This window comes from Aegilops tauschii, chromosome 7 (assembly GCF_002575655.3).
Source record: "Aegilops tauschii subsp. strangulata cultivar AL8/78 chromosome 7, Aet v6.0, whole genome shotgun sequence".
Classification (NCBI taxonomy): domain Eukaryota; kingdom Viridiplantae; phylum Streptophyta; class Magnoliopsida; order Poales; family Poaceae; genus Aegilops; species Aegilops tauschii.
The window spans coordinates 179,648,369-179,668,541 of NC_053041.3; the positions used below are offsets into that span (position 1 = coordinate 179,648,369).

General features: G+C 47.3%; 1 protein-coding gene and 1 long non-coding RNA gene across 4 annotated transcripts; one reads left to right on the top strand and one right to left on the bottom strand.

Moving 5' to 3' along the window:
* Positions 1 to 10,386: 10,386 nt before the first annotated feature.
* Positions 10,387 to 13,659, top strand: LOC109737051 (subtilisin-like protease SBT1.8). Its single transcript, XM_020296280.4, has 2 exons — positions 10,387 to 12,128; positions 12,584 to 13,659. The coding sequence occupies exons 1-2, from the start codon at positions 10,487 to 10,489 to the stop codon at positions 13,246 to 13,248; spliced, it is 2,307 nt and encodes a 768-aa protein (XP_020151869.1). The 5' UTR covers positions 10,387 to 10,486; the 3' UTR covers positions 13,249 to 13,659.
* A 335-nt stretch (positions 13,660 to 13,994) lies between these two features.
* Positions 13,995 to 19,568, bottom strand: LOC120969793 (uncharacterized). 3 transcript variants are annotated; one of them, XR_012190148.1, is made up of 6 exons: positions 18,994 to 19,561; positions 16,720 to 18,828; positions 16,466 to 16,625; positions 15,724 to 15,820; positions 15,293 to 15,422; positions 13,995 to 15,207 (listed from the first exon to the last, which is right to left on the bottom strand). It is a non-coding gene; the product is annotated as an uncharacterized lncRNA (long non-coding RNA). The 3 variants fall into 3 exon arrangements; XR_005764169.3 differs by having other exon boundaries at positions 16,720 to 19,568; XR_006666156.2 differs by lacking the exon at positions 15,293 to 15,422 and having other exon boundaries at positions 13,995 to 15,113; positions 16,720 to 19,566.
* Positions 19,569 to 20,173: the final 605 nt, after the last annotated feature.

Sequence of the window (20,173 nt, forward strand, 5' to 3'; positions counted from 1 at the left end):
TGCATACTCAGGGAGAACACTTATACCTTGAAATTTAGTAAGGGATCATCTTATAATGCTACCGCCGTACTAAGAAAAATAAGATGCATAAAAGATAAACATCACATGCAATCAAAATATGTGACATGATATGGCCATCATCATCTTGTGCTCATGATCTCCATCACCGAAGCATCGTCATGATCTCCATCGTCACCGGCGCGACACCTTGATCTCCATCGTAGCATCGTTGTCGTCTCGCCAACTATTGCTTCTACGACTATCGCTACCGCTTAACAATTACATGGCGATTGCATTGCATACAATAAATTGACAACCATATGGCTCCTGCCAGTTGCTGATAACTCTGTTACAAAACATGATCATCTCATACAACAAATTATATCACGTCATGTCTTGACCATATCACATCACAGCAAGCCCTGCAAAAACAAGTTAGACGTCCTCTACTTTGTTGTTGCAAGTTTTACGTGGCTACTACGGGCTTCTAGCAAGAACCGTTCTTACCTACGCATCAAAATCACAACGATTTTTCGTCAAGTGTGCTATTTTAACCTTCAACAAGGACCGGGCGTAGTCAAACTCGATTCAACTAAAGTTGGAGAAACAGACACCCACTAGCCACCTGTGTGCGAAGCACGTCGGTAGAATCAGTCTCATTAACGCGGTTATGTAATGTCGGTCTGGGCCGCTTCATCCAACAATACCGCGGAATCAAAGTAAGATGTTGCTGGTAAGCAGTATGACTATTGTCGCCCACAACTCTTTGTGTTCTACTGGTGCATATAACATCTATGCATAGACCTGGCTCTGATGCCACTATTGGGGAACGTAGTATTTAAAAAAAATTCCTACGATCACGCAAGATCTATCTAGGAGAAGCATAGCAACGAGCGGGGAGAGTGTGTCCACGTACCCTCGTAGACCGAAAGCGGAAGCGTTTAGTAACGCGGTTGATGTAGTTGAACGTCTTCACGATCCAACCGATCCAAGTACCGAACGTACGGCACCTCCGTGTTCAGCACATGTTCAGCTCGATGACGTCCCTCGAGCTCTTGATCCAGTTGAGGACGAGGGAGAGTTCCGTCAGCATGACGGCGTGGCGACGGTGATGATGAAGTTACCGGCGCAGGGCTTCGCCTAAGCACTACGACGGTATGACCGAGGTGTGTAACTGTGGAGGGGGGCACCGCACACAGCTAAGACAAATCTTTGGTGTGCCTTTGGGGTGCCCCCTGCCCACGTATATAAAGGGGGGAGGGAGAGAGGCCAGCCCCCTAGGGGTGCGCCAAGAGTATGGAGTCCTACTAGGACTTCCAAGTCCTAGTAGGAATCCCTTTCCTTTTCGGAGTAGGAGAGAAGGAAAGAGGGAAAGAGAGAGGGAGTAGGAAAGGGCAAGGGGGGCGTCGCCCCCTTCCCCTAGTCCAATTCGGACCCATGGGGGGGCGCCACCTCCCTTTTGGCCTGCCTCCTCTTTTCCCGTATGGCCCAATAAGGCCAATTACTTCTCCCGGTGAATTCCCGTAACTCCCCGGTACTCCGAAAAATACCCGAATCACTCGGAACCTTTCCGATGTCCGAATATAGTCTTCCAATATATGAATCTTCATGTCTCGACCATTTCGAGACTCCTCGTCATGTCCGTGATCTCATCCGGGACTCGGAACAAACTTCGGTCATCAAATCACATAACTCATAATACAAATCGTCATCAAACGTTAAGCGTGCGGACCCTACGGATTCGAGAACTATGTAGACATGAACGACACACATCTCCAATCAATAACCAATAGCGGAACCTGGATGCTCATATTACCGAGAGGGCCCAGAGATACCTATCCGATACACGGAGTGACAAATCCTAATCTTTATCTATGCCAACCCAACAAACACCTTCGGAGACACCTGTAGAGCATCTTTATAATCACCCAATTACGTTGTGACGTTTGATAGCACACAAGGTGTTCCTCCGGTATTCGGGAGTTGCATAATCCCATAGTCAGAGGAACATGTATAAGTCATGAAGATAGCAATAGCAATAAAACTAAACGATCATTATGCTAAGCTAATGGATGGATCTTGTCCATCACATCATTCTCTAATGATGTGATCTCGTTCATCAAATGACAACACATGTCTATGGTCAGGAAACTTAACCATCTTTGATTAACGAGCTAGTCAAGTAGAGGCACACTAGGGACACTTTGTTTTGTCTATGTATTCACACATGTATCAAGTTTCCAGTTAGTACAATTCTAGCATGAATAATAAACATTTATCATGGTATAAGGAAATATAAATAACAACTTTATTACTGACTCTAGGGCATATTTCCTTCAAGATCATCACCGGAGCCCATCTTCATCATACCTATGGTCTCCATGATGAGGGGGGAGTAGTCCACCCTCGGGGCTGAGGGTTTGTACCAGTAGCTATGTGCTTAATCTCTCTCTCTCTCTCTTTCGTGTTCTTGAGATGTCACGGTCTTGATGTATCGCGGACTTTGTTAATATAGTCGCATCATATGGTGTTTTCCCCTCTCTATCTTGTGATGAATTGAGTTTTCCCTTTGAGATTTCGTTTTATCGGATTGAATACTTTTATGGATTTGAGAACACTTGATGTATGTCTTGCTATGAATACCCGTGGCGACAATGGGGTATCATATTGATTCATTTGATATATGTTTTGGCACTCAACTCGCGGATTCCCAAGGTGACATTGGGGTAATCTATGCATAGGGGTTGATGCACGTTCTCGTCTTTTGTTTCTCCATTAGAAATCTTGGGGCACTCTTTGAGGTTCTTTGTGTTGGATCGGGTATTATGAATGTGAAATTGCTTAATGTGTATCATATAATTAACTCATGGATACTTGTGGTGACATTGGAGTATCTAGGTGACATTAGAGTTGGTTGATGCGTACGTATGGTGTTATTTTAGTACGAACTCTTGGATAGAACAAACGGAAAGAATAACTTTGTGTTATTTTAGTGCGAACTCTTGAATAGATCGAACGGAAAGAATAACTTTAAGGTGGTTTTGTACCCTACAAACAATTTCTTCTTATGTTCTCCGCTAGATCAGAACTTTGGAGTGATTCTTCATCACACGTTGAGGGATGGTTATATGATCCAATTAGATTAGCATTGTTGAGAGATTGCACTAGCGAAAGTACGGACCCTAGGCCTCATTTTCAAGCATTGCAATACCGTTTGTGCTCACTTTTGTTACTTGCTACCTTGCTGTTTTTTATTGTTCCTATTACAAAAATCAATATCTACTATCATTACTACACTTGTATCACCATCTCTTCGCCGAACTAGTGCACCTATACAATTTACCATTGTATTAGGTGTGTTGGGGACACAAGTGACTCTTTGTTATTTGGTTGCAGGGTTGTTTGAGAGAGACCATCTTCATCCTACGCCTCCCATGGATTGATAAACCTTAGGTCATCCACTTGAGGGAAAATTGCTAATGTCCTACAAAACTCTGTGCTTGGAGGCCCAGACGAGTCTACAAGAATAAAGTTTCATAGTAGACATGAGAGCACTATGATCATACTTGTGCATTGGATATAGCTAATATTTGAGTGTGTTTCATGAATGGACCAATGATTGAGCATGATGGGCAAGGGATAACTTTCTTTAGTGTTGAATTTTGAAAGACATGGTTGCTTCCTTATATGCTTGAGTATTGAAGTTATCATGTCAAATATAGACTATTGCTTTGAACCATCTAAAAGTCCAAATGTCCATGCTACAAAAGAAAAGAATATGTGATGAACATGTTAGGCAATATTCCATATTAAAAATTATGTTTTTAACATTTACCTACTCGAGGACGAGCAGAAATTAAGCTTGGGGATGCTGATGCATCTCTAACGTATCTATAATTTTTTATTGCTCCATGCTATTATATTATCATTCTTGGATGGTTTACAATCATTTTATAGCAACTTTATATCATTTTTTGGGACTAACCTATTGACATAGTGCACAGTGCCAGTTGCTGTTTTTTTGCCTGTTTTTTACTTTGCAGAATATCCCTATCAAACGGAGTCCAAACGCAGCGAAACTTTTTGGATATTTTTTTTGGACCAGAAGGCAACTTGGGAGCCAAGGAAGCACCTGGGGGGAGGCCCGTGGGGCCCACAAGACACCAGGGCGCACCAGAGGCCCCTGGCGTGCCCTGATGGGTTATGGGGCCCACGGGGGTCTCCTCCACCCCCTCTCAGCTCTATAAATACCCAAATATTCCAAGAACCCTAGGGGAGTCGACGAAACACAATTCCAGCCGCCGCAAGTCCAGAACCACGAGATCCAATCTAACACGATCACGGAGGGGTTCATCATCCTCATTGGTGCCTCTCCGGTGATGCGTGAGTAGTTCACCATAGACCTACGGGTCCGTAGGCAGTAGCTAGATGGCTTCTCTCTTTTTGATTCTCAATACAATGGTCTCTTGGAGATCTATTTGATGTAATGACTTTTTGCGGTGTGTTTGTTGGGATCCGATGAAGTTCGAGTTTATGGTCAGATCTATATCCATGAATATTATTTGAGTTTTCATTGATCTCTTATATGCATGATTATTTATAGCCTTGTATTTCTTCTTAGAATATTTGGTTTAGTTAGGCCGACTAGATCGATTTTTCTTGCATGGGAAGAGGTGCTTTGTGATGGGTTCGATCTTACGGTGTCCTCCCCCGGTGACAGAAGGGGTAGCGAGGCACGCATGTATCATTGCTATTAAGGATAACAAGATGGGGTCTATTCCTACATGAATAGATCTTGTCTACATCATATCATCATTCTTATTGCATTACTCCGTTTCTCCATGAACTTAATACACTAGATGCATGCTGGATAGCGGCCGACGTGTGGAGTAATAGTAGTAGATGCAGAATCGTTTCGGTCTACTAATCTTGGACGTGATGCCTATATATTGATCATTGCCTTGGATATCATCATAGTTATTTGTTCTTCCATCAATTCCCAACAGTAATTTGTCTACCCACCGTGTTCTATTTTCTCGAGAGAAACCACTAGTGAAATCTATGGCCCCCGGGTTTATCTTTTATCATATTGCTTTCAGGTCTATCTTTTATCGTGTTTTTTTTCAGATCTATTATTCTTAAAACCCAAAAATACCTTGCTGCAGTTTTTCTTTATTTATTTTATTTCATGTTTTATTCAGATCTAATTATCCAAACACATACAATTTAATCTATCTTTTTACCGAGGGATTGACAACCCCTCTTACGCGTTGGGTTGCGAGGGTGTGTGCAGGTACCGTTTACATAGTGTTGCTTGGTTATCCTATTGGATTGATACCTTGGTTTCATAACTGAGGGAAATACCTACCGTAGTTGTACTGCATCATCCCTTCCTCTTTGGGGAAATACTGACGCAGTTTCAAGCCGCATCAGTGTCCTTGAATATTACCTTGGGGTGCCTCGAGCATCCCCAAGCTTAGGCTCTTGTCACTCCTTATTCCTTCATCCATCGTGATCTCACTCAAAACTTGAAAACTTCAGCACACAAAACTCAACAGAAAACTCGTGAGATCTGTTAGTATAACAAGCTAATCACCACTTAAGGTATTGTTGTAAATCCATTCATATTTTATTATTGCATAATACCTACTGTATTATAATATCACCATGGCTTATACCCCCCGATACAATACATAGATTCATCAAAACAAGCAAACAATGCAACGAAAACAAAATCTATCAAAAATAGAACATTCTGTAATGATTCGAACGATGACCATGCTTCTGCAACTCCAAAAAAATCTGAAAAATTAGGAAAACATGGGCAATTCGTATATCAATCATGTGTGAAAATAGCAACGCTCACCTGACACGTGGATCCTCGGGCGAAGGAGAATTTTACACGTGGAAAATCGCCATTGGTCCGGGATATTAACGGGTTATCAAATCCAAACCGAAACCCGATAGCTTAACAGTGACCCGTTACAGTGGAAGCCACGTACCGGTTACCCTTGACGAAAACACTTCCATGACGCGCATTTATTGTCATGGAAGTGGACACTTCCGTGATGATAATTTCAGTATTGTCATGGAACACTTCTACGCTAGCACAAGTATGACTATCTTGATGTTGTCATAGAATCGTCACGAATGTACATGCATGACAGGAAATGTGACCTACTATGACAAAGACGTATCATTGCAGAAGTGTTTTTTTGTAGTGTCCGTGATCAATTCCCCCTCCGGCAGAGTGCCAGAAAAGGCCTCCAGATGGGATCTCGCGAGAACAAAAACTTGCGGCTGCGGAAAAAGTGTTTTGGGTGGCTCTCTGTTGGTTTCCCGATTTTAAAGAATTTATAGAGGCGGAGGTCAAACAGAGCAAAGGTGGGCCCAGGAGGCACTAGGGTATGTCTACTCTCCCTGGGCGCGCCCTGGTGGCTCGTGGCCACCTCCTTCGCCTTCTGACTTGCTCCCGAAGCTTCTAGGGTCTTTTATGTCCGGAAAAAATCATCAAAAAGTTATGTGGCATTTGGACTTCGTTTGGTACTGATTTCCTAGAAAATCAAAAACAGGCAAAAAAACAGAAACTGACACTTGGCGCTAAGTTAATAGGTTAGTCCCAAAAAATGATATATAATTGCGTACAATTGCATATAAAACATCCAAGATTGATGATGTACTGGCATGGAACAATCAAAAATTATAGATACGTTGGAGACGTATCAAGGTGCCGCTATTTCCCATCTCATCTCCATAGCTACCACCACCTTCATCACTGCAACCATTCTCTCCATTTTAGTCATAATTGTACTCGGTGTATCGCAATTGGCAACTATTATAAGACATGTTATCAATCAAACATTCATCTTTATGTCGTCTTCAATGATTTATTCTTGTGATCCGATCGCCATGTGTAAGTAATTCCTTAAGGCAATGAGTTGAGGCAAGGCCTTGCAACCCTACCTATTTTGCACGGGGTTGTCGAAATGACTTTCCTTGATAGACGTTATTTGTATGTGCGATTTGCAATGTAGTTTCCTTTTGTCTTCTCGTTATAAGGCCCTACGGGTACCTAGGATCCCGTAGATCGTTCAAGGAGGAGGTAAGAAGTGAGGATGCATGAAAGCTATTTTGAACATCAACAATAAAAAGGATTAGTATGATAGAGGAAAGCAATTTTTGGGGGGCAAATAAGGTGTAGTCATTAAACACCCAATACTTTTGTCTCAAGTAATTCTTAATAACCGAGATCACCCCACGCGATGGTAAGGGCCTTTGGTTGGACAACTGACTCTCAATGCAGGAGTGATCGATCACGACGTACTTACTTCATCGCGTTGTGAGCACATTGTAACAGGTGTCTTCCATGACTATGTTTACTATGAAGATGCGATCCCATGAATAAGTACAAGGTTGTGTATTTTCAAATCATTGTTTACTACCAAAAAGGTTGTTAAAGGTCCGATTTAAAAACTAGAATTTATTTCGAGAGCAATAACTTGTTTGACTCCTTGTCGTAATGCCCATCCTCTCATGGGTTTGATACCCAGCGTCACTGCTTGGGGAAAAGGTAAGGGAACCTTCCACTATCCAAGATAGATCTCAAAGGGCATCACTTCACCAGGTTTTGGCCACTTCGCTGGTGCTGTGGGCTGATGGGGCCCACGCCGCCGTTTTTAGTAGTTTATATATATATATATAATTTTCAATTTATGTTTTATTTATGTTATTTTTTATTGAGATTACTTGGTCATTTATGTTTTATTTAGGTTACTATTTAATTAATTTTTATTTAGGTTATTTTATGATGTTTTATTTAGGTTACTTGGTAAAAAAATAGGTTATTTTTTGTTTAGGTTAATTTTAAATTTATGTTTTATTTAGGGCATTTTTAATTTATCTTATATATTTAGTTTACTTTTAAATTTATGTTTTATTTAGGTTATATTTAGTTTAAACCTAGTTTCTTATTGTTTAGGTTTAAATTAGTAACTAAAACCACTAGTGTTTACCACAACACATGTTTCAATATATAAGGTTCAAGGCTACTTATCCAGGTACATACTAAAACAGCTCAAGGCCAAACAATAATTGCTACTCCCTCTGTTCCAAATTGAACTAGAACCACGACACTTATTTTGAGACGGAGGGAGTAAATGTTAGTCAATCTACGCTAATTGCCTAAACTAAGAACATCATCACTGCAATGACTCCCACATGAAGAAATGTTGCCACCGATCAAGTTGGGAGTACGAGCCCAGTCACAACACCAGCTAGGAGTGCATATCAAATCTTATTGAATTATCTTATCTAGTCTCACATCTCATTGTGTTGGGCTCCCGTCTCATCATTTTTGACTTGCATCTCATCTTGTTGTTGTCTCAGTGGTCCATGGTTGTACTTGAGCAACTCATTTGTGTATTTCTTAACCAGATCGACGATATCCTTGTGTGGCAAGAGACTTCGTTCTGCACATGTGTATACATAACGAGATCGATGATATCCTTGTATGCATGCCAATTTACTGACACAAAGAGAGACATTCTGTCATACCTTTCCACGCCCAGTGCTGATGAAGAACTCTCATTCTACATTCCATGGTGCGTAGAAGTTCTCTTATCAAGAGGGCATTGGCAGACACAAAGGAGCACGGGTTGCCTCCCTGGATTCTGGGCCGCTTCATCGCCGTTGTTGTACGATTTTCCACCCGATCAAACAAATGTGCTGCTGCAGCGTGGTGATTTGCCGGACACGACCGACTGCATAGGCCACAATGGCAAGCTTATGGTCGAGCCAACAGGGACGGAAGGGAGCTCGGTCAAAGCGACGGAGGCCCAATCTTTTGGTGCTCTAGACCGACGAGCGCGAGGCACGAGATGATTCTCCAAGCTCCGATGGGTCCATTATCGACCACATAGCTAGGAGTGAAAGAACAAAGACCAAAAAGGAGCTAGCTAGTGATAAGCGAAAGTAGAAAAAAAGAAATAAGTGAAGTTATATAGGAGGAATAAGGGAGAGGATGCAATATACCAATGGCGTGCAGAGAAGGCGCAAATGTTACTGATGGCGTGCCATGTACGTGCCACCCCGGCACTAGTTACTGTATCAGTGATGTGCCAGATATCTCACACGACACCACTAACTTGTGCCTGGTCAGGACACTAGGTCATACACCCCCATGGCATGTGAAAATGCAGCCAGACCACCATTAACCTAGTAAAGGTGGCGTCGATTGAAAGTGGCACGCCACTAATTAAGATTGTGTGTATGTATTTCTACACTAGTGCACAACCGTAATTTGTCCACCACACCTATGCAATGTTATTTCTGAAGAAATGCCACTAGTGAAGTTATGAATCCCTATACACTATTCTTTATAATCACAACCTCGATCCTTTTTGCTAATGTTATTTGCAATCTAATCCGGTTTACTTTTTGTTCTACAATCCAATTCCAAACAGAACTAGTGAGATTGACAACCTCACTAGAAAAGTCGGGTACCATGGAGGCATTGCCCGGTAGTCATCCTCGTGCGGCCCCGCCCAACAATCAGATCCCAGATGCTCAAGCCCGAGCAGAGGCCACGCCGATTTGGCGGTGTGGGCGACAATGCTAGGTTGGGCCATGGCAGCTCCAGGTGACCTTCAGCGGATGGTGCGCTCGCCACATGCTTATTGCAACGCCATCAGGCCCCCGCCCAAGCATGAGGAGGCACCACCTCTGCACTATCCGCCTTCACGACGTCCAACCGCCGCCCACCCATCGTACAATGCTACGGGAACGATGTCCCGCCACCGCCGTCAGTTGTGCGGACGAGCCCAGTGGTGCCGACCAACGGCGGTAAGGGAAGGGTACACGACAAAGGCTCACCGAAAAAGTTGATCGAGCATGCGACTAGGACGACGCAGGGGTCTGTTTTCGTCGGGTGAGATTCCCACACATTTAGGCAAACTTATATTTAGGCCTAAATAGAAATAAGGTAACGAAAACCACATTTAAAGTGTAGAACCACAAGTGTTTTGAAGAACAGTTCGAGAGGGTTCTACTTCGAAATTAGGGAGGTAAGCCGAAATAGATGGTGGAAAGGCGAATGATGAACAAAAGGATATACTTGATCAACGAATAATTAGGCACTCGATAGAGGCGTTACCAACACATTCTTATTCTCTCATCACTTACTAGAAACCAAAATAATCACTAAAGCCACCTAATCCTGAGAAAGATGCTGCATCACTCCCTAATCATGCCAAGTTTATCTGGCCCCAAAGAAAAAGCGGGAAAACGGAGCATCTTCTTCCTCCCTGATCACTCATGCTGATCCGCCAAAAAGCCCAGAAAACCTCTCTAAAGCCCTGCAGAAGGGCCCCATCTCCCCACACGCACAAGCGCTTTCCCAGACACTAGCCATTATCACCACCATCTCAGTCAGCCTCAGCCTCAGTCCTCTCCTCTCCTCACTCCCCGTTCCCCACTCTCCACTCCCCCAATGGAGGGCACTCACCTGCTGCTCTCTGTCCTCGTCCTCCTTGCAAGCCACTCGCTTGCCAATGTCAATGGCGACACCGACGTCTCCAGCAGCGGCGGCACGACGACGACCTACATCGTGTTCATGGACCTGGCGGCCATGCCGGCGGCGCACCCATCCCCGGCTCATTGGCACGCGGCGCACCTCCAGTCCCTGTCCATCGACCCGGCGCGCCACCTGCTCTACTCCTACTCCGTCGCCGCGCACGGCTTCGCGGCGGCGCTGCTCCCGCACCACCTGCCGCTCCTCCGCGACAGCCCGGGCGTGCTGCAGGTCGTGCCGGACACCGTGTTCCAGCTCCACACCACGCGCACCCCGGAGTTCTTGGGGCTGCTCTCCCCGGCGTACCAGCCGGCCATCCACAACCTGGACGCGGCCTCGCACGACGTGGTTATTGGGGTTCTTGACACCGGCGTCTGGCCGGAGTCGCCGAGCTTCGCGGGCGGCGACCTCCCGCCGCCGCCCGCGCATTGGAAGGGCGTGTGCGAGGTCGGCGTGGACTTCCCGGCGAGCGCGTGCGGGAGGAAGCTCGTAGGCGCACGGAGCTTCTCGCGGGGCTTCCGCGCCGCGAACGGCGGTCGCGGGCGAATGGGCGTGGGGAGGCGGTCGGCGCGGGACAGGGACGGGCACGGGACGCACACGGCGACGACTGCGGCGGGCGCGGCGGTGGCCAACGCGAGTCTGTTCGGGTACGCCACAGGGACGGCACGCGGAATGGCGCCCGGGGCTCGCGTGGCGGCGTACAAGGTGTGCTGGCCGGAGGGGTGCCTCGGCTCTGACATTCTGGCTGGCATTGACTCCGCCGTGGCCGACGGGGTGGGCGTGCTATCCCTGTCGCTCGGCGGCGGCGCGGCGCCGTACTACCGGGACACCGTGGCAGTAGGCGCCTTCGGTGCGGCGGCGGCCGGCGTGTTCGTGGCCTGCTCAGCAGGCAACTCCGGCCCGTCCGGCGCCACGGTCGCGAACTCAGCGCCGTGGGTCGCCACCGTCGGCGCGGGCACGCTGGACCGCGACTTTCCAGCCTACGTCACGCTCCCATCCGGTGCGCGTCTGGCCGGCGTGTCCCTCTACGCCCAATCCGGCCGCCCCGTCATGCTCCCTCTCGTCTACGGCGACAGCCGCGACAACGCGAGCAAGCTCTGTCTCTCGGGCACGCTCAACCCGGCCTCCGTGCGCGGCAAGATTGTGCTGTGCGACCGCGGCATGAACGCGCGCGTGGAGAAGGGCGCCGTCGTCAAGGCCGCTGGCGGCGCCGGGATGGTGCTGGCGAACACGGCCGCGAGCGGGGAGGAGCTCGTGGCGGACAGCCACCTCCTCCCGGCCGTGGCGGTGGGCAAGTCGACCGGGGACAAGATACGGGACTACGCCCAGCGCGGTGGCCGGCCGATGGCAATGCTGAGCTTCGGCGGCACGGCTCTCGGCATCCGGCCGTCGCCCGTCGTGGCGGCGTTCAGCTCCCGCGGGCCCAACACCGTCGTGCCCGACATCCTGAAGCCGGACATGATCGGTCCGGGCGTGAACATCCTGGCCGGGTGGTCCGGCGTCAAAGGGCCGACCGGGCTGGCCAAGGACGGCCGCCGGACTCCCTTCAACATCATCTCCGGTGAGTGCACTGTTCAGATTCAGTTTCTGCTGATATTGTCATCATGTTTGGAATTACCACTCATTTTTTACGGCCTGCGCAAATTGACTATGAAAAAAATGCTACTCACAATCAAATCCTTTAGGCTTTTGTTTCAAAAAGGCGCCATTTCATTTCAACTTTCGCTGCTTGTTGGAAGAAACAGAAACAGCACTTGTTTTCACTGCCTTTTGTCAGACGCGCACATGTGATCTGCTCTAGACGAGTAGACTAGATGTGAAACCTTTCAAAGCCAACACCACCAAAGAAAGTTACTTTCCCTTGTTACCTTTTGGTTTGAGTGGTTTCTAGCATTGCATGCTGGATCTCGTGACTAGATACCAGATTGCCTCCAAACCAAATATTGAGTACAATATTCAGCTCACTCCCTTTGTGTTTTACTGTACTGAACAATGGTCTGATTGTGATTCCTGCAGGGACATCGATGTCCTGCCCACACATCAGCGGACTGGCCGCGCTGCTCAAGGCGGCGCACCCCAACTGGAGCCCTGCGGCCATCAAGTCGGCGCTGATGACCACCACATACACCATGGACAACACGAACTCCTCGCTCCGGGACGCCGCCGGGAGCTCACCGGCGACCCCGTTCGGCTTCGGCGCAGGCCATGTCGACCCGCAGAAGGCGCTCTCCCCGGGCCTCGTGTACGACATCTCCACCAACGACTACGTCGCCTTCCTCTGCTCCCTGGACTACAGCGCGACCCACATCAGGGTGATCACCAAGATGTCCAACGTCTCGTGCCCGCCAAGGTCCCGCCCCGGCGACCTCAACTACCCATCCTTCTCCGTCGTGTTCAGGAAGAAGCCGAGACATGTCGTGAGGTACAGGAGGGAGCTGACCAATGTCGGCCCGGCCATGGCCGTCTACGACGTGAAGGTGAGCGGCCCCGCGTCCGTCGGCGTCACGGTGACGCCGGCGAAGCTCGTGTTCAAGAAGGTGGGGCAGAAGCAGAGGTACTACGTCACCTTCGAATCCAAGGCCGCCGGCGCGGGCCGCGCCAAACCGGACTTCGGGTGGATATCATGGGCGAGCGACGAGCATGTCGTCCGCAGTCCGGTTGCCTACACATGGAAGATGTGAGGAGCAGGGCAGCAAGTTCAGGCCCTGCCTGTTGGTGTTTGTTTTAGTCGTGTTCAGGTTCAGGAGAAGAAGAAAGATAGCTAGATAGCTTGATGTAGTTTGCTGATCGCTTCGCAAAGAGAATCTGCGCGAAGCTCTCAACTGCAAACCCTGGAGTTCTTCCTCAGCGCCGGTCGGTCGCTCGCCGGACTTCGTTTCCCCTTACGGTTGTTAGTTGCCGGCGACAAGCTTGTGCGCCGTTAACGTGTGAGGTTTAAGTTTTTCCTTTTTCTAGTTCTGTGTTTGCAAGCAAGAAATAACCCTGAACCAAAGTGGCTCAGCCGTTTGATCCCAATTTGTCATCTGGTGTATTTCTATGCCCATCCTGGTGCTCCTGAGCTAATGCAAAATGATGAAAAGATCGTTTGAATTTCTCTTGGGCAATATGGTTGCTGGAAGGGAAGTGCTATTCTGAGCTCGATCTCAGATGCGCCCGTTATCTAAATCGCCCGTTCGCATCTAGATCCACACCAGCCCGTGCACAAATTTCGGCCTTGGCCCACCCACTATCGCAATAAGTGGGACGGTTGCCGTCTAACACGGGAAGGCTCAGACGCGGTACACCGTTCTGGGCCACAGCTCAGACGTAATAACGGGCGCAGTCTACACCGGCCCCTTTATTTCTCTCCGCCCTGTCCCCATCAAGATTCTTTCACAGCGCCGCCACCCTAGATCTGAATAACCAGACTATTCAAAAGAACAAACCATACTGCAAAAATAAGCAAGATCACCCCAAAGATTCAACACTACAAATTGCAAGAATCAGTAAGATCAAGCATGCAACTACGACTACAGCCATCATTCCCACCATGGGCAATTAATTAACTGAAACAAAGCCAGATTTTTAACTGTATTTCAGCTTGCCAAGTGCAAATCAGTGCAACGCAAAACCAGAAATAATCCAGAACACAACAGCATAGGTTTACAACTAACCAAAAACAGCCCGTCAGACCTAGCACTATGCACTACACTCCAGCATCACACATTTGCTAACCTCATCTCCATTGCCTTGGTGCAGCCGTGCAGGTGTTTCTCCTATGGCCCTCAACCCCACAATTCTTACACCTCGCACACTTCTGAGGTTGACACCAGCGCTTCCGAGGTTGCTAGCGAATCAAAGCTTGCGCCCAACATCGGCACAATGACGTTCTCTGACAGGTTCTCTGCATACGCCCTTACAATTTTCTCAAATGCAAACTTCCGCAACTATATCAATTTCCAAAGTTTAGTAAATGGAAAAAATGCATAAGGGATTCGAGCTGACTAACCTCTTAAGCCTTCCACTATGTAGGCCATAACCGGTGCCAAGTTTGCTTTTTGACATTTAGCACCGATGCCCTACATTGTCCAGCCCGGTGCCAAGTAAAAAAATTCTAAGCATGTCACTGTCCTTTCTTACGAGAACCAACAGCCCAAGACACTGTTTGTTGGGTAATTTATTACTAGTTTATATGTGCTTGGGCCCGAGCTGGCGTCGATGCCAAATCTCCTACACTGTGTGACCAGTGCTAAAAAAAGTTTAACTGGCATCTGCATGTACGTGGCCTGCTTTTCAGAAATGTGGCATTGAGCACATAGTGGAGGGCCTTAGCCCATCTGGGTGGCGGCGGGGTCATCTTCCCCGTGGAAATTTCCGATACCTGCCATGACGACTCACGTCTATCCTCCCCACCCCTTCCCTCCTCACAGATCTGTGCGGCCGCACTCATGGCCAGCGCCGGCGAACTGCCAGCCCCCTTGCGTGTCGCTGGAACGAAACCACGTCAACCGGATCCGCCGGATCCATTGGAACTGCGCTCTCATCCACCTCCTCAACAAACGGGAACCTGCACACAACCATGGCCATAAAAAAAGATAGTCCGCAAATTAGAGATTAGAGCACCCCGGATTCGCCATCTACCACGGCGGAGATAGATATACCTGCAAAATACGAATGCACTATTCACTACAAGTGTCCATGATCATGGTTAACTTCTCTCTTAAAAATTAAACGCTGCATCCATACCAGTTTAGACTACGGATTTACATCTGACAATCCATTGCTAATTGTCATCACACTATAATTCCACAGGCCATGTACCCGGAATTCTAGCCACATATATTAAATCTTGCAGGATACCGGCACTTACTCAATTCTGAAGATCAACGAAAAATTGCATCAGGTTCAACATTATACTTCTCTATTTTCTGTGTCAATAATTAAAAGCCGAACATTCCCAACTGTCTTGCAAAATACGAATGCCCTATTCACTCAAAAATTTAACGATTCTCCACAAAAGTTTACTAGGGGATCTACATCTGATAATCCATTACACACCATCATGCCCACCAGAACTCAGTCTAAGAAAATTACCAGATGCCCAAACCTATTCATGCAAACCTGCTCCATGCCAGCTAAAAATTGAAAACTACACACCGAGATTAATGAGGACGCACCTCTTAGCCCAACCAAGTGCCTGCAGGTTCATCTTCCCGGTGGGCAATTCCGATGCCTCAAGGCGTCCTTCCAGGGGCAGCAGCACCGATCCTCACCCTGCACTCAAGATTAGTCGTGTCAGCACCAATGCATTCCCAAAAATCTTATGGAATCAGTTGCATGCAGTTTTTATCCACCGCTTCCGAATTTTGCACACTCTCCATATGCTCTAGACCTTTTTTCATGACAACATAGAACCATACAACTTGGTGCCGGCAATCATCCATTTGAAACCACTTTGCATTGTTTCTCATTTAGGGTATATTTTTACATAGACCTTCTACACTAATTTCATTCTTCTTATATGCAGCAGGACAAAACATAGGCCAAACTGAATAGCATCTACAGCATTTCCATTTCCAACTGCAGATTCTACATTTTGCACCATCTTAGATGAATGTTTAATGAACAGCCTATCGACTACCGTCACGGATCTACAGAGTTTTATTATGTACATAATATACTTAATGTGCTCTCAAAATCTGTAAAAATGGCTCCACTGCTCAGTTCTAGAGCTTAGTACGGCCTCCCCCAGCTATATTATAATTGCAGTGCTATGTCTACTAATCTTAAATCGACAAGGTGCATCGGCTATCTACTGCCGCAAACAATTCAGTCAACACTGCACGACCATACAGAGCTTGAAAACACGCTACTGAAATTCTTCATAGCACCGCCCAATTTAAATACAGTTCCCCTCACCTCTTATTCCAACCAAGAGCCTGGGGATTCATCTTCCCCGTCGATTACCGCCGCTCCAGACGCCCCGCAGATCAGCTTTTCACCGCGCACACCCGTGGCCTGCTGCGGCGCCGAATCTTCTGACACCATACTCTCTCCGACCTCCTCAATCAGAGTGGATCTGTGGCAGAGAAAGCATAGAAAACCTCAGCCGCCCGAGCTCCATTCTTCAAATCGACGCTACGGTGGGCAAAAGATGCATCTGACCGACAAACCTCCTGATTGGCTGCATGAGGAACTACATTTGCGTGTCGGTCGCCTGTTCTCCCTCTCTCTTCCGTCAGTTACCGAAAATGGTCTGACTTGGGAAGTTCTACTGCCGAGGGACGTTCTTCGCGCTGCACCGTCCATCAGCCATCGAACGATACGAGCAGAAACTAGCCTGCGCCAGCTTTCTCGCTCGGGTGGGAACACAAGAAAAGTAAGCGGCCCATCGGCCCAGTCCGACGCTACATCGCCTCACTCAGTCGCCATCATCGTCGGTCAGTCGCTCTGTCTCTCCCTAGGGTTCGCTACGCCGGCGGTGAAGAGCAGCCGCTGCTCCATCAGGGCGCGAGCAGCCTAGCCGTGGAGCGGCAGAGCCAGCCGTTGCCCCGTCCATGGTGTGAGGATGCCTAGCCGTCGAGATGGCGGAGCCAGCCGCGGCCACGTACAGGGTGCGACGCCCCCGGTGCCGTCGGGACCGTTGAGCCGCGGACCAAGCATCGTCGATGCCGCTGATTCTTCCCCAAGGATTTCTCTGCTGCTTGCCTCGCGTTGCATTGGTTTGCTGCTTGCTTTGCCTTGCTGTACATGTTCAGTTTCAGTTGTGCAGAAACTGCAATTTTAGTTGTGCAGACAGCAGAGAAGCAGCAGCAACAAAGAAGCAGCAACAGCAGGAGAACTGCCAGATTGAGCTTGTAACTGATGTGAATTGTACACTTCAGTGAATAGTGTGACTGAATGTTGTATCCAGATTGTAATCATGTAATTTGAGAGTGTAGTTGAGTGAATTTGAGTGTGATTACTGTTACAAATATTGAATGTGAATCACTGAAGTTCTGTGTACCGTAACCATTGTACTGTTGTGATCTAAGATTGTCAATTTGAGAGCACAATACTGGTGCTGTTAATTAAAGAGGATAACACATGTTGACAATTTGAGAGCATGTCCTTCCAGGAATACAATCACTTGCAAGTCATAATGCTTGCTTTGGCTGCCGAATGTACAATGAGCGTGCATACATAAATTGGAGTATTATCTTAGAACCTAGAACTGAACCGAATGGCCAAAAGGTAGCTGAACTGAACTGAATGCCCAAATCTGCCAAAACCATGCTTGTTTGTGCTCTCATTCAAGTATAGAGCACATGATTGCCCCAAAACAGTAGTGCTTCACCACGATCCAGTAAATAGATCATCTGTGATTGGTCCCTGTAAATTAAATAAATAAGTTGTTATTGAAAAAATACCTTCTCTATATGGGCAAGATTACCTTTTGTGGCGCACCGTGCAAATTGCCTTTAACATCACTCCTCCGAATTCGGTGGGTACGTTATTTGGAACGTGGCTTGACGGGATTGAGCCCGACACAGCTAGACATATTCGTGTAGGAGTATGTGCGTTGTTATGGGCAATTTGGAACTGCAGAAATGATTTGACTTTTAACAGAACAACAACTATTCATCTTTTGCAGGTTTTATTCCGAGCTACGGCGCTGCTCCGTATGTGGTCCTTACTCACTCCGATGGAGGCCAGGGAGCGTTTGGTTACTGGATCTGTCCGGTGGGAGATGGTAGCGCGGGATATCTTCAACCGGTTTGGATGGCGGCCATGTAATAGGATAGGCGATTAGTTTACCTATCTTTGTTTTGCCAGCCGGTTGTGGCTCTATGGCCTTTTTTTGCGGCGTTGAGGCTCTTTGTGAGTTCGCCTTTATTTTGTTTTGTTTTCAGACTTTAAGATCTTGTTGAACCTTTTTACTTATTTATTAATGTGGCCGTATGCATCGTTCTGATGCAGAGGCCGGGGAGTCCCCCCTTTTTGAAAAAAAAAATACGGGCAAGATTACCATCAACAGTTGAGTGAAGCTGAGATTGTTCTTGTAATCTTGAGACTCTTTTCCATTGTCCTTGTAAACTATAACATCTGCAACTTGTCCAGCACCACTACATGCACAAACAAATCTACATGATGTAACTTTGCCATCGGTTGGCCTCTTGTTTGTATACCTTTTTCTGACCTCAGATCCTTTCTGTCCACTGTAGGTAAGCCAAAATGCCCAAGCCTCATCTGAATTTCTAAATTCCATGCCAACAAGAGGTACCAAACTAGGCAATACAACTCTGTAATGTAAATGAAATGAATATTAGACTTGTGGAAGTGCATACAAAATATTGGGACTAATAGTACTGGAAAAAGATTTCTGTAAGGGAATAAGCAAAGAGTAGCAGTAATTGGGATAAGAATAAAATCAAGTAAAATCAGTCTACTTGGGATAAGAAAAATACTTATTAGAATTGGAATCATGGTGCAGTGTATCAGCCTCTTCTTCCCTCTCTGTTACTTCTTCCATTAGAAGAAGGAATGCTTGATCAGAGTTCAGCAAGCTGCTTCTTTCATCAGAAAAAGGGATGCCTGATCCGAGTTCAGCAGGCTGCTTCTTTCATCAGAAAAAGGGATGCCTGATCCGAGTTCAGCAGGCTACTTCTTCGATGAGAAAAAGGGAAATTTGATCAAGTTCTAAAGCAATCTGATGGTGGAAGTTTAATCAATTTCAGTGTTTTATTCATGCAGGCTACTTCTTCCATCAGAAAGGACTAGGGAGACTTACGTGAGATTGAGGAGCAGAGCACCGTCCCCGCTGAGCGCTGGGGATCTCCTTCCGATCAACTTTGGCGCCGTTTCTGTGGCCTCTCGCGCCTTTTTCCCTCGCTTCCCTCGTCTCCCTCTCGCTAGCGTCGGACTGGGCCGATGGGCCGCTTACTTCTGCCCACCCGAGCGAGAAAGCTGGCGCAGGCTGTAGTTTCTGCTCGTATCGTTAGATGGCTGATGGACGGTGCAGCGCGAAGGACGGCCCTCGGCAGTAGAACTTCCTAAGTCAGAGGATCTCGTTCCCGAAAATGGCGGCCGAGTTGAGGAAGAAGACACTAGAACTGCATTCAATTCGAGGCTGCCGCCCTCTGACAAAAGAGACTTATCGGAGCCACGGATCAGACAGACTTAGGTGAAACTGGGCCACGGCTCAGTCCGTTACCAGTTGACGGCCATCCTGAACTGGCCCACTTCCCCACATACGTATTCCCACAAAGTGCTCATTTACCAGCAATTCTTAACCCATCGTATAAAGAATCAGCCCAGTTCCCCATGCAGCAGCGAACGCACAGGATATCGAGCACATCTGTGCTCGTGATCATTTACTCCACGTCCAAGATTCTTCTTGGAATTTGATGTGTGTCGGTTTGAGCTTTGTTCGCCTAGCCTTTACAGTGGAAACTGAAGAAAAATGGCAAGGCTGGGCCTGAACCCGATCTAACCTTTTCTTTGTGCTGGCATCTATGTGAACTTGACTAGTGGCTGCTCAGCCTGGTGGTGCATTCATGAGCTGTGAAACACTACACCCTTGTCACGGTCTTCATCAGGACTATACCCGCAAAAAAAAAGGGACTAAAGAGCGCAGACAGCAGAAGC

Excerpts from the sequence above, each read along its gene's own strand:
- LOC109737051 (XM_020296280.4), top strand. The coding sequence starts at position 10,487 with ATGGAGGGCACTCACCTGCTGCTCTCTGTCCTCGTCCTCCTTGCAAGC. Across the intron at positions 12,129-12,583 it reads TCCCTTCAACATCATCTCCG|GGACATCGATGTCCTGCCCA; the intron begins GTGAGTGCACTG and ends TGATTCCTGCAG.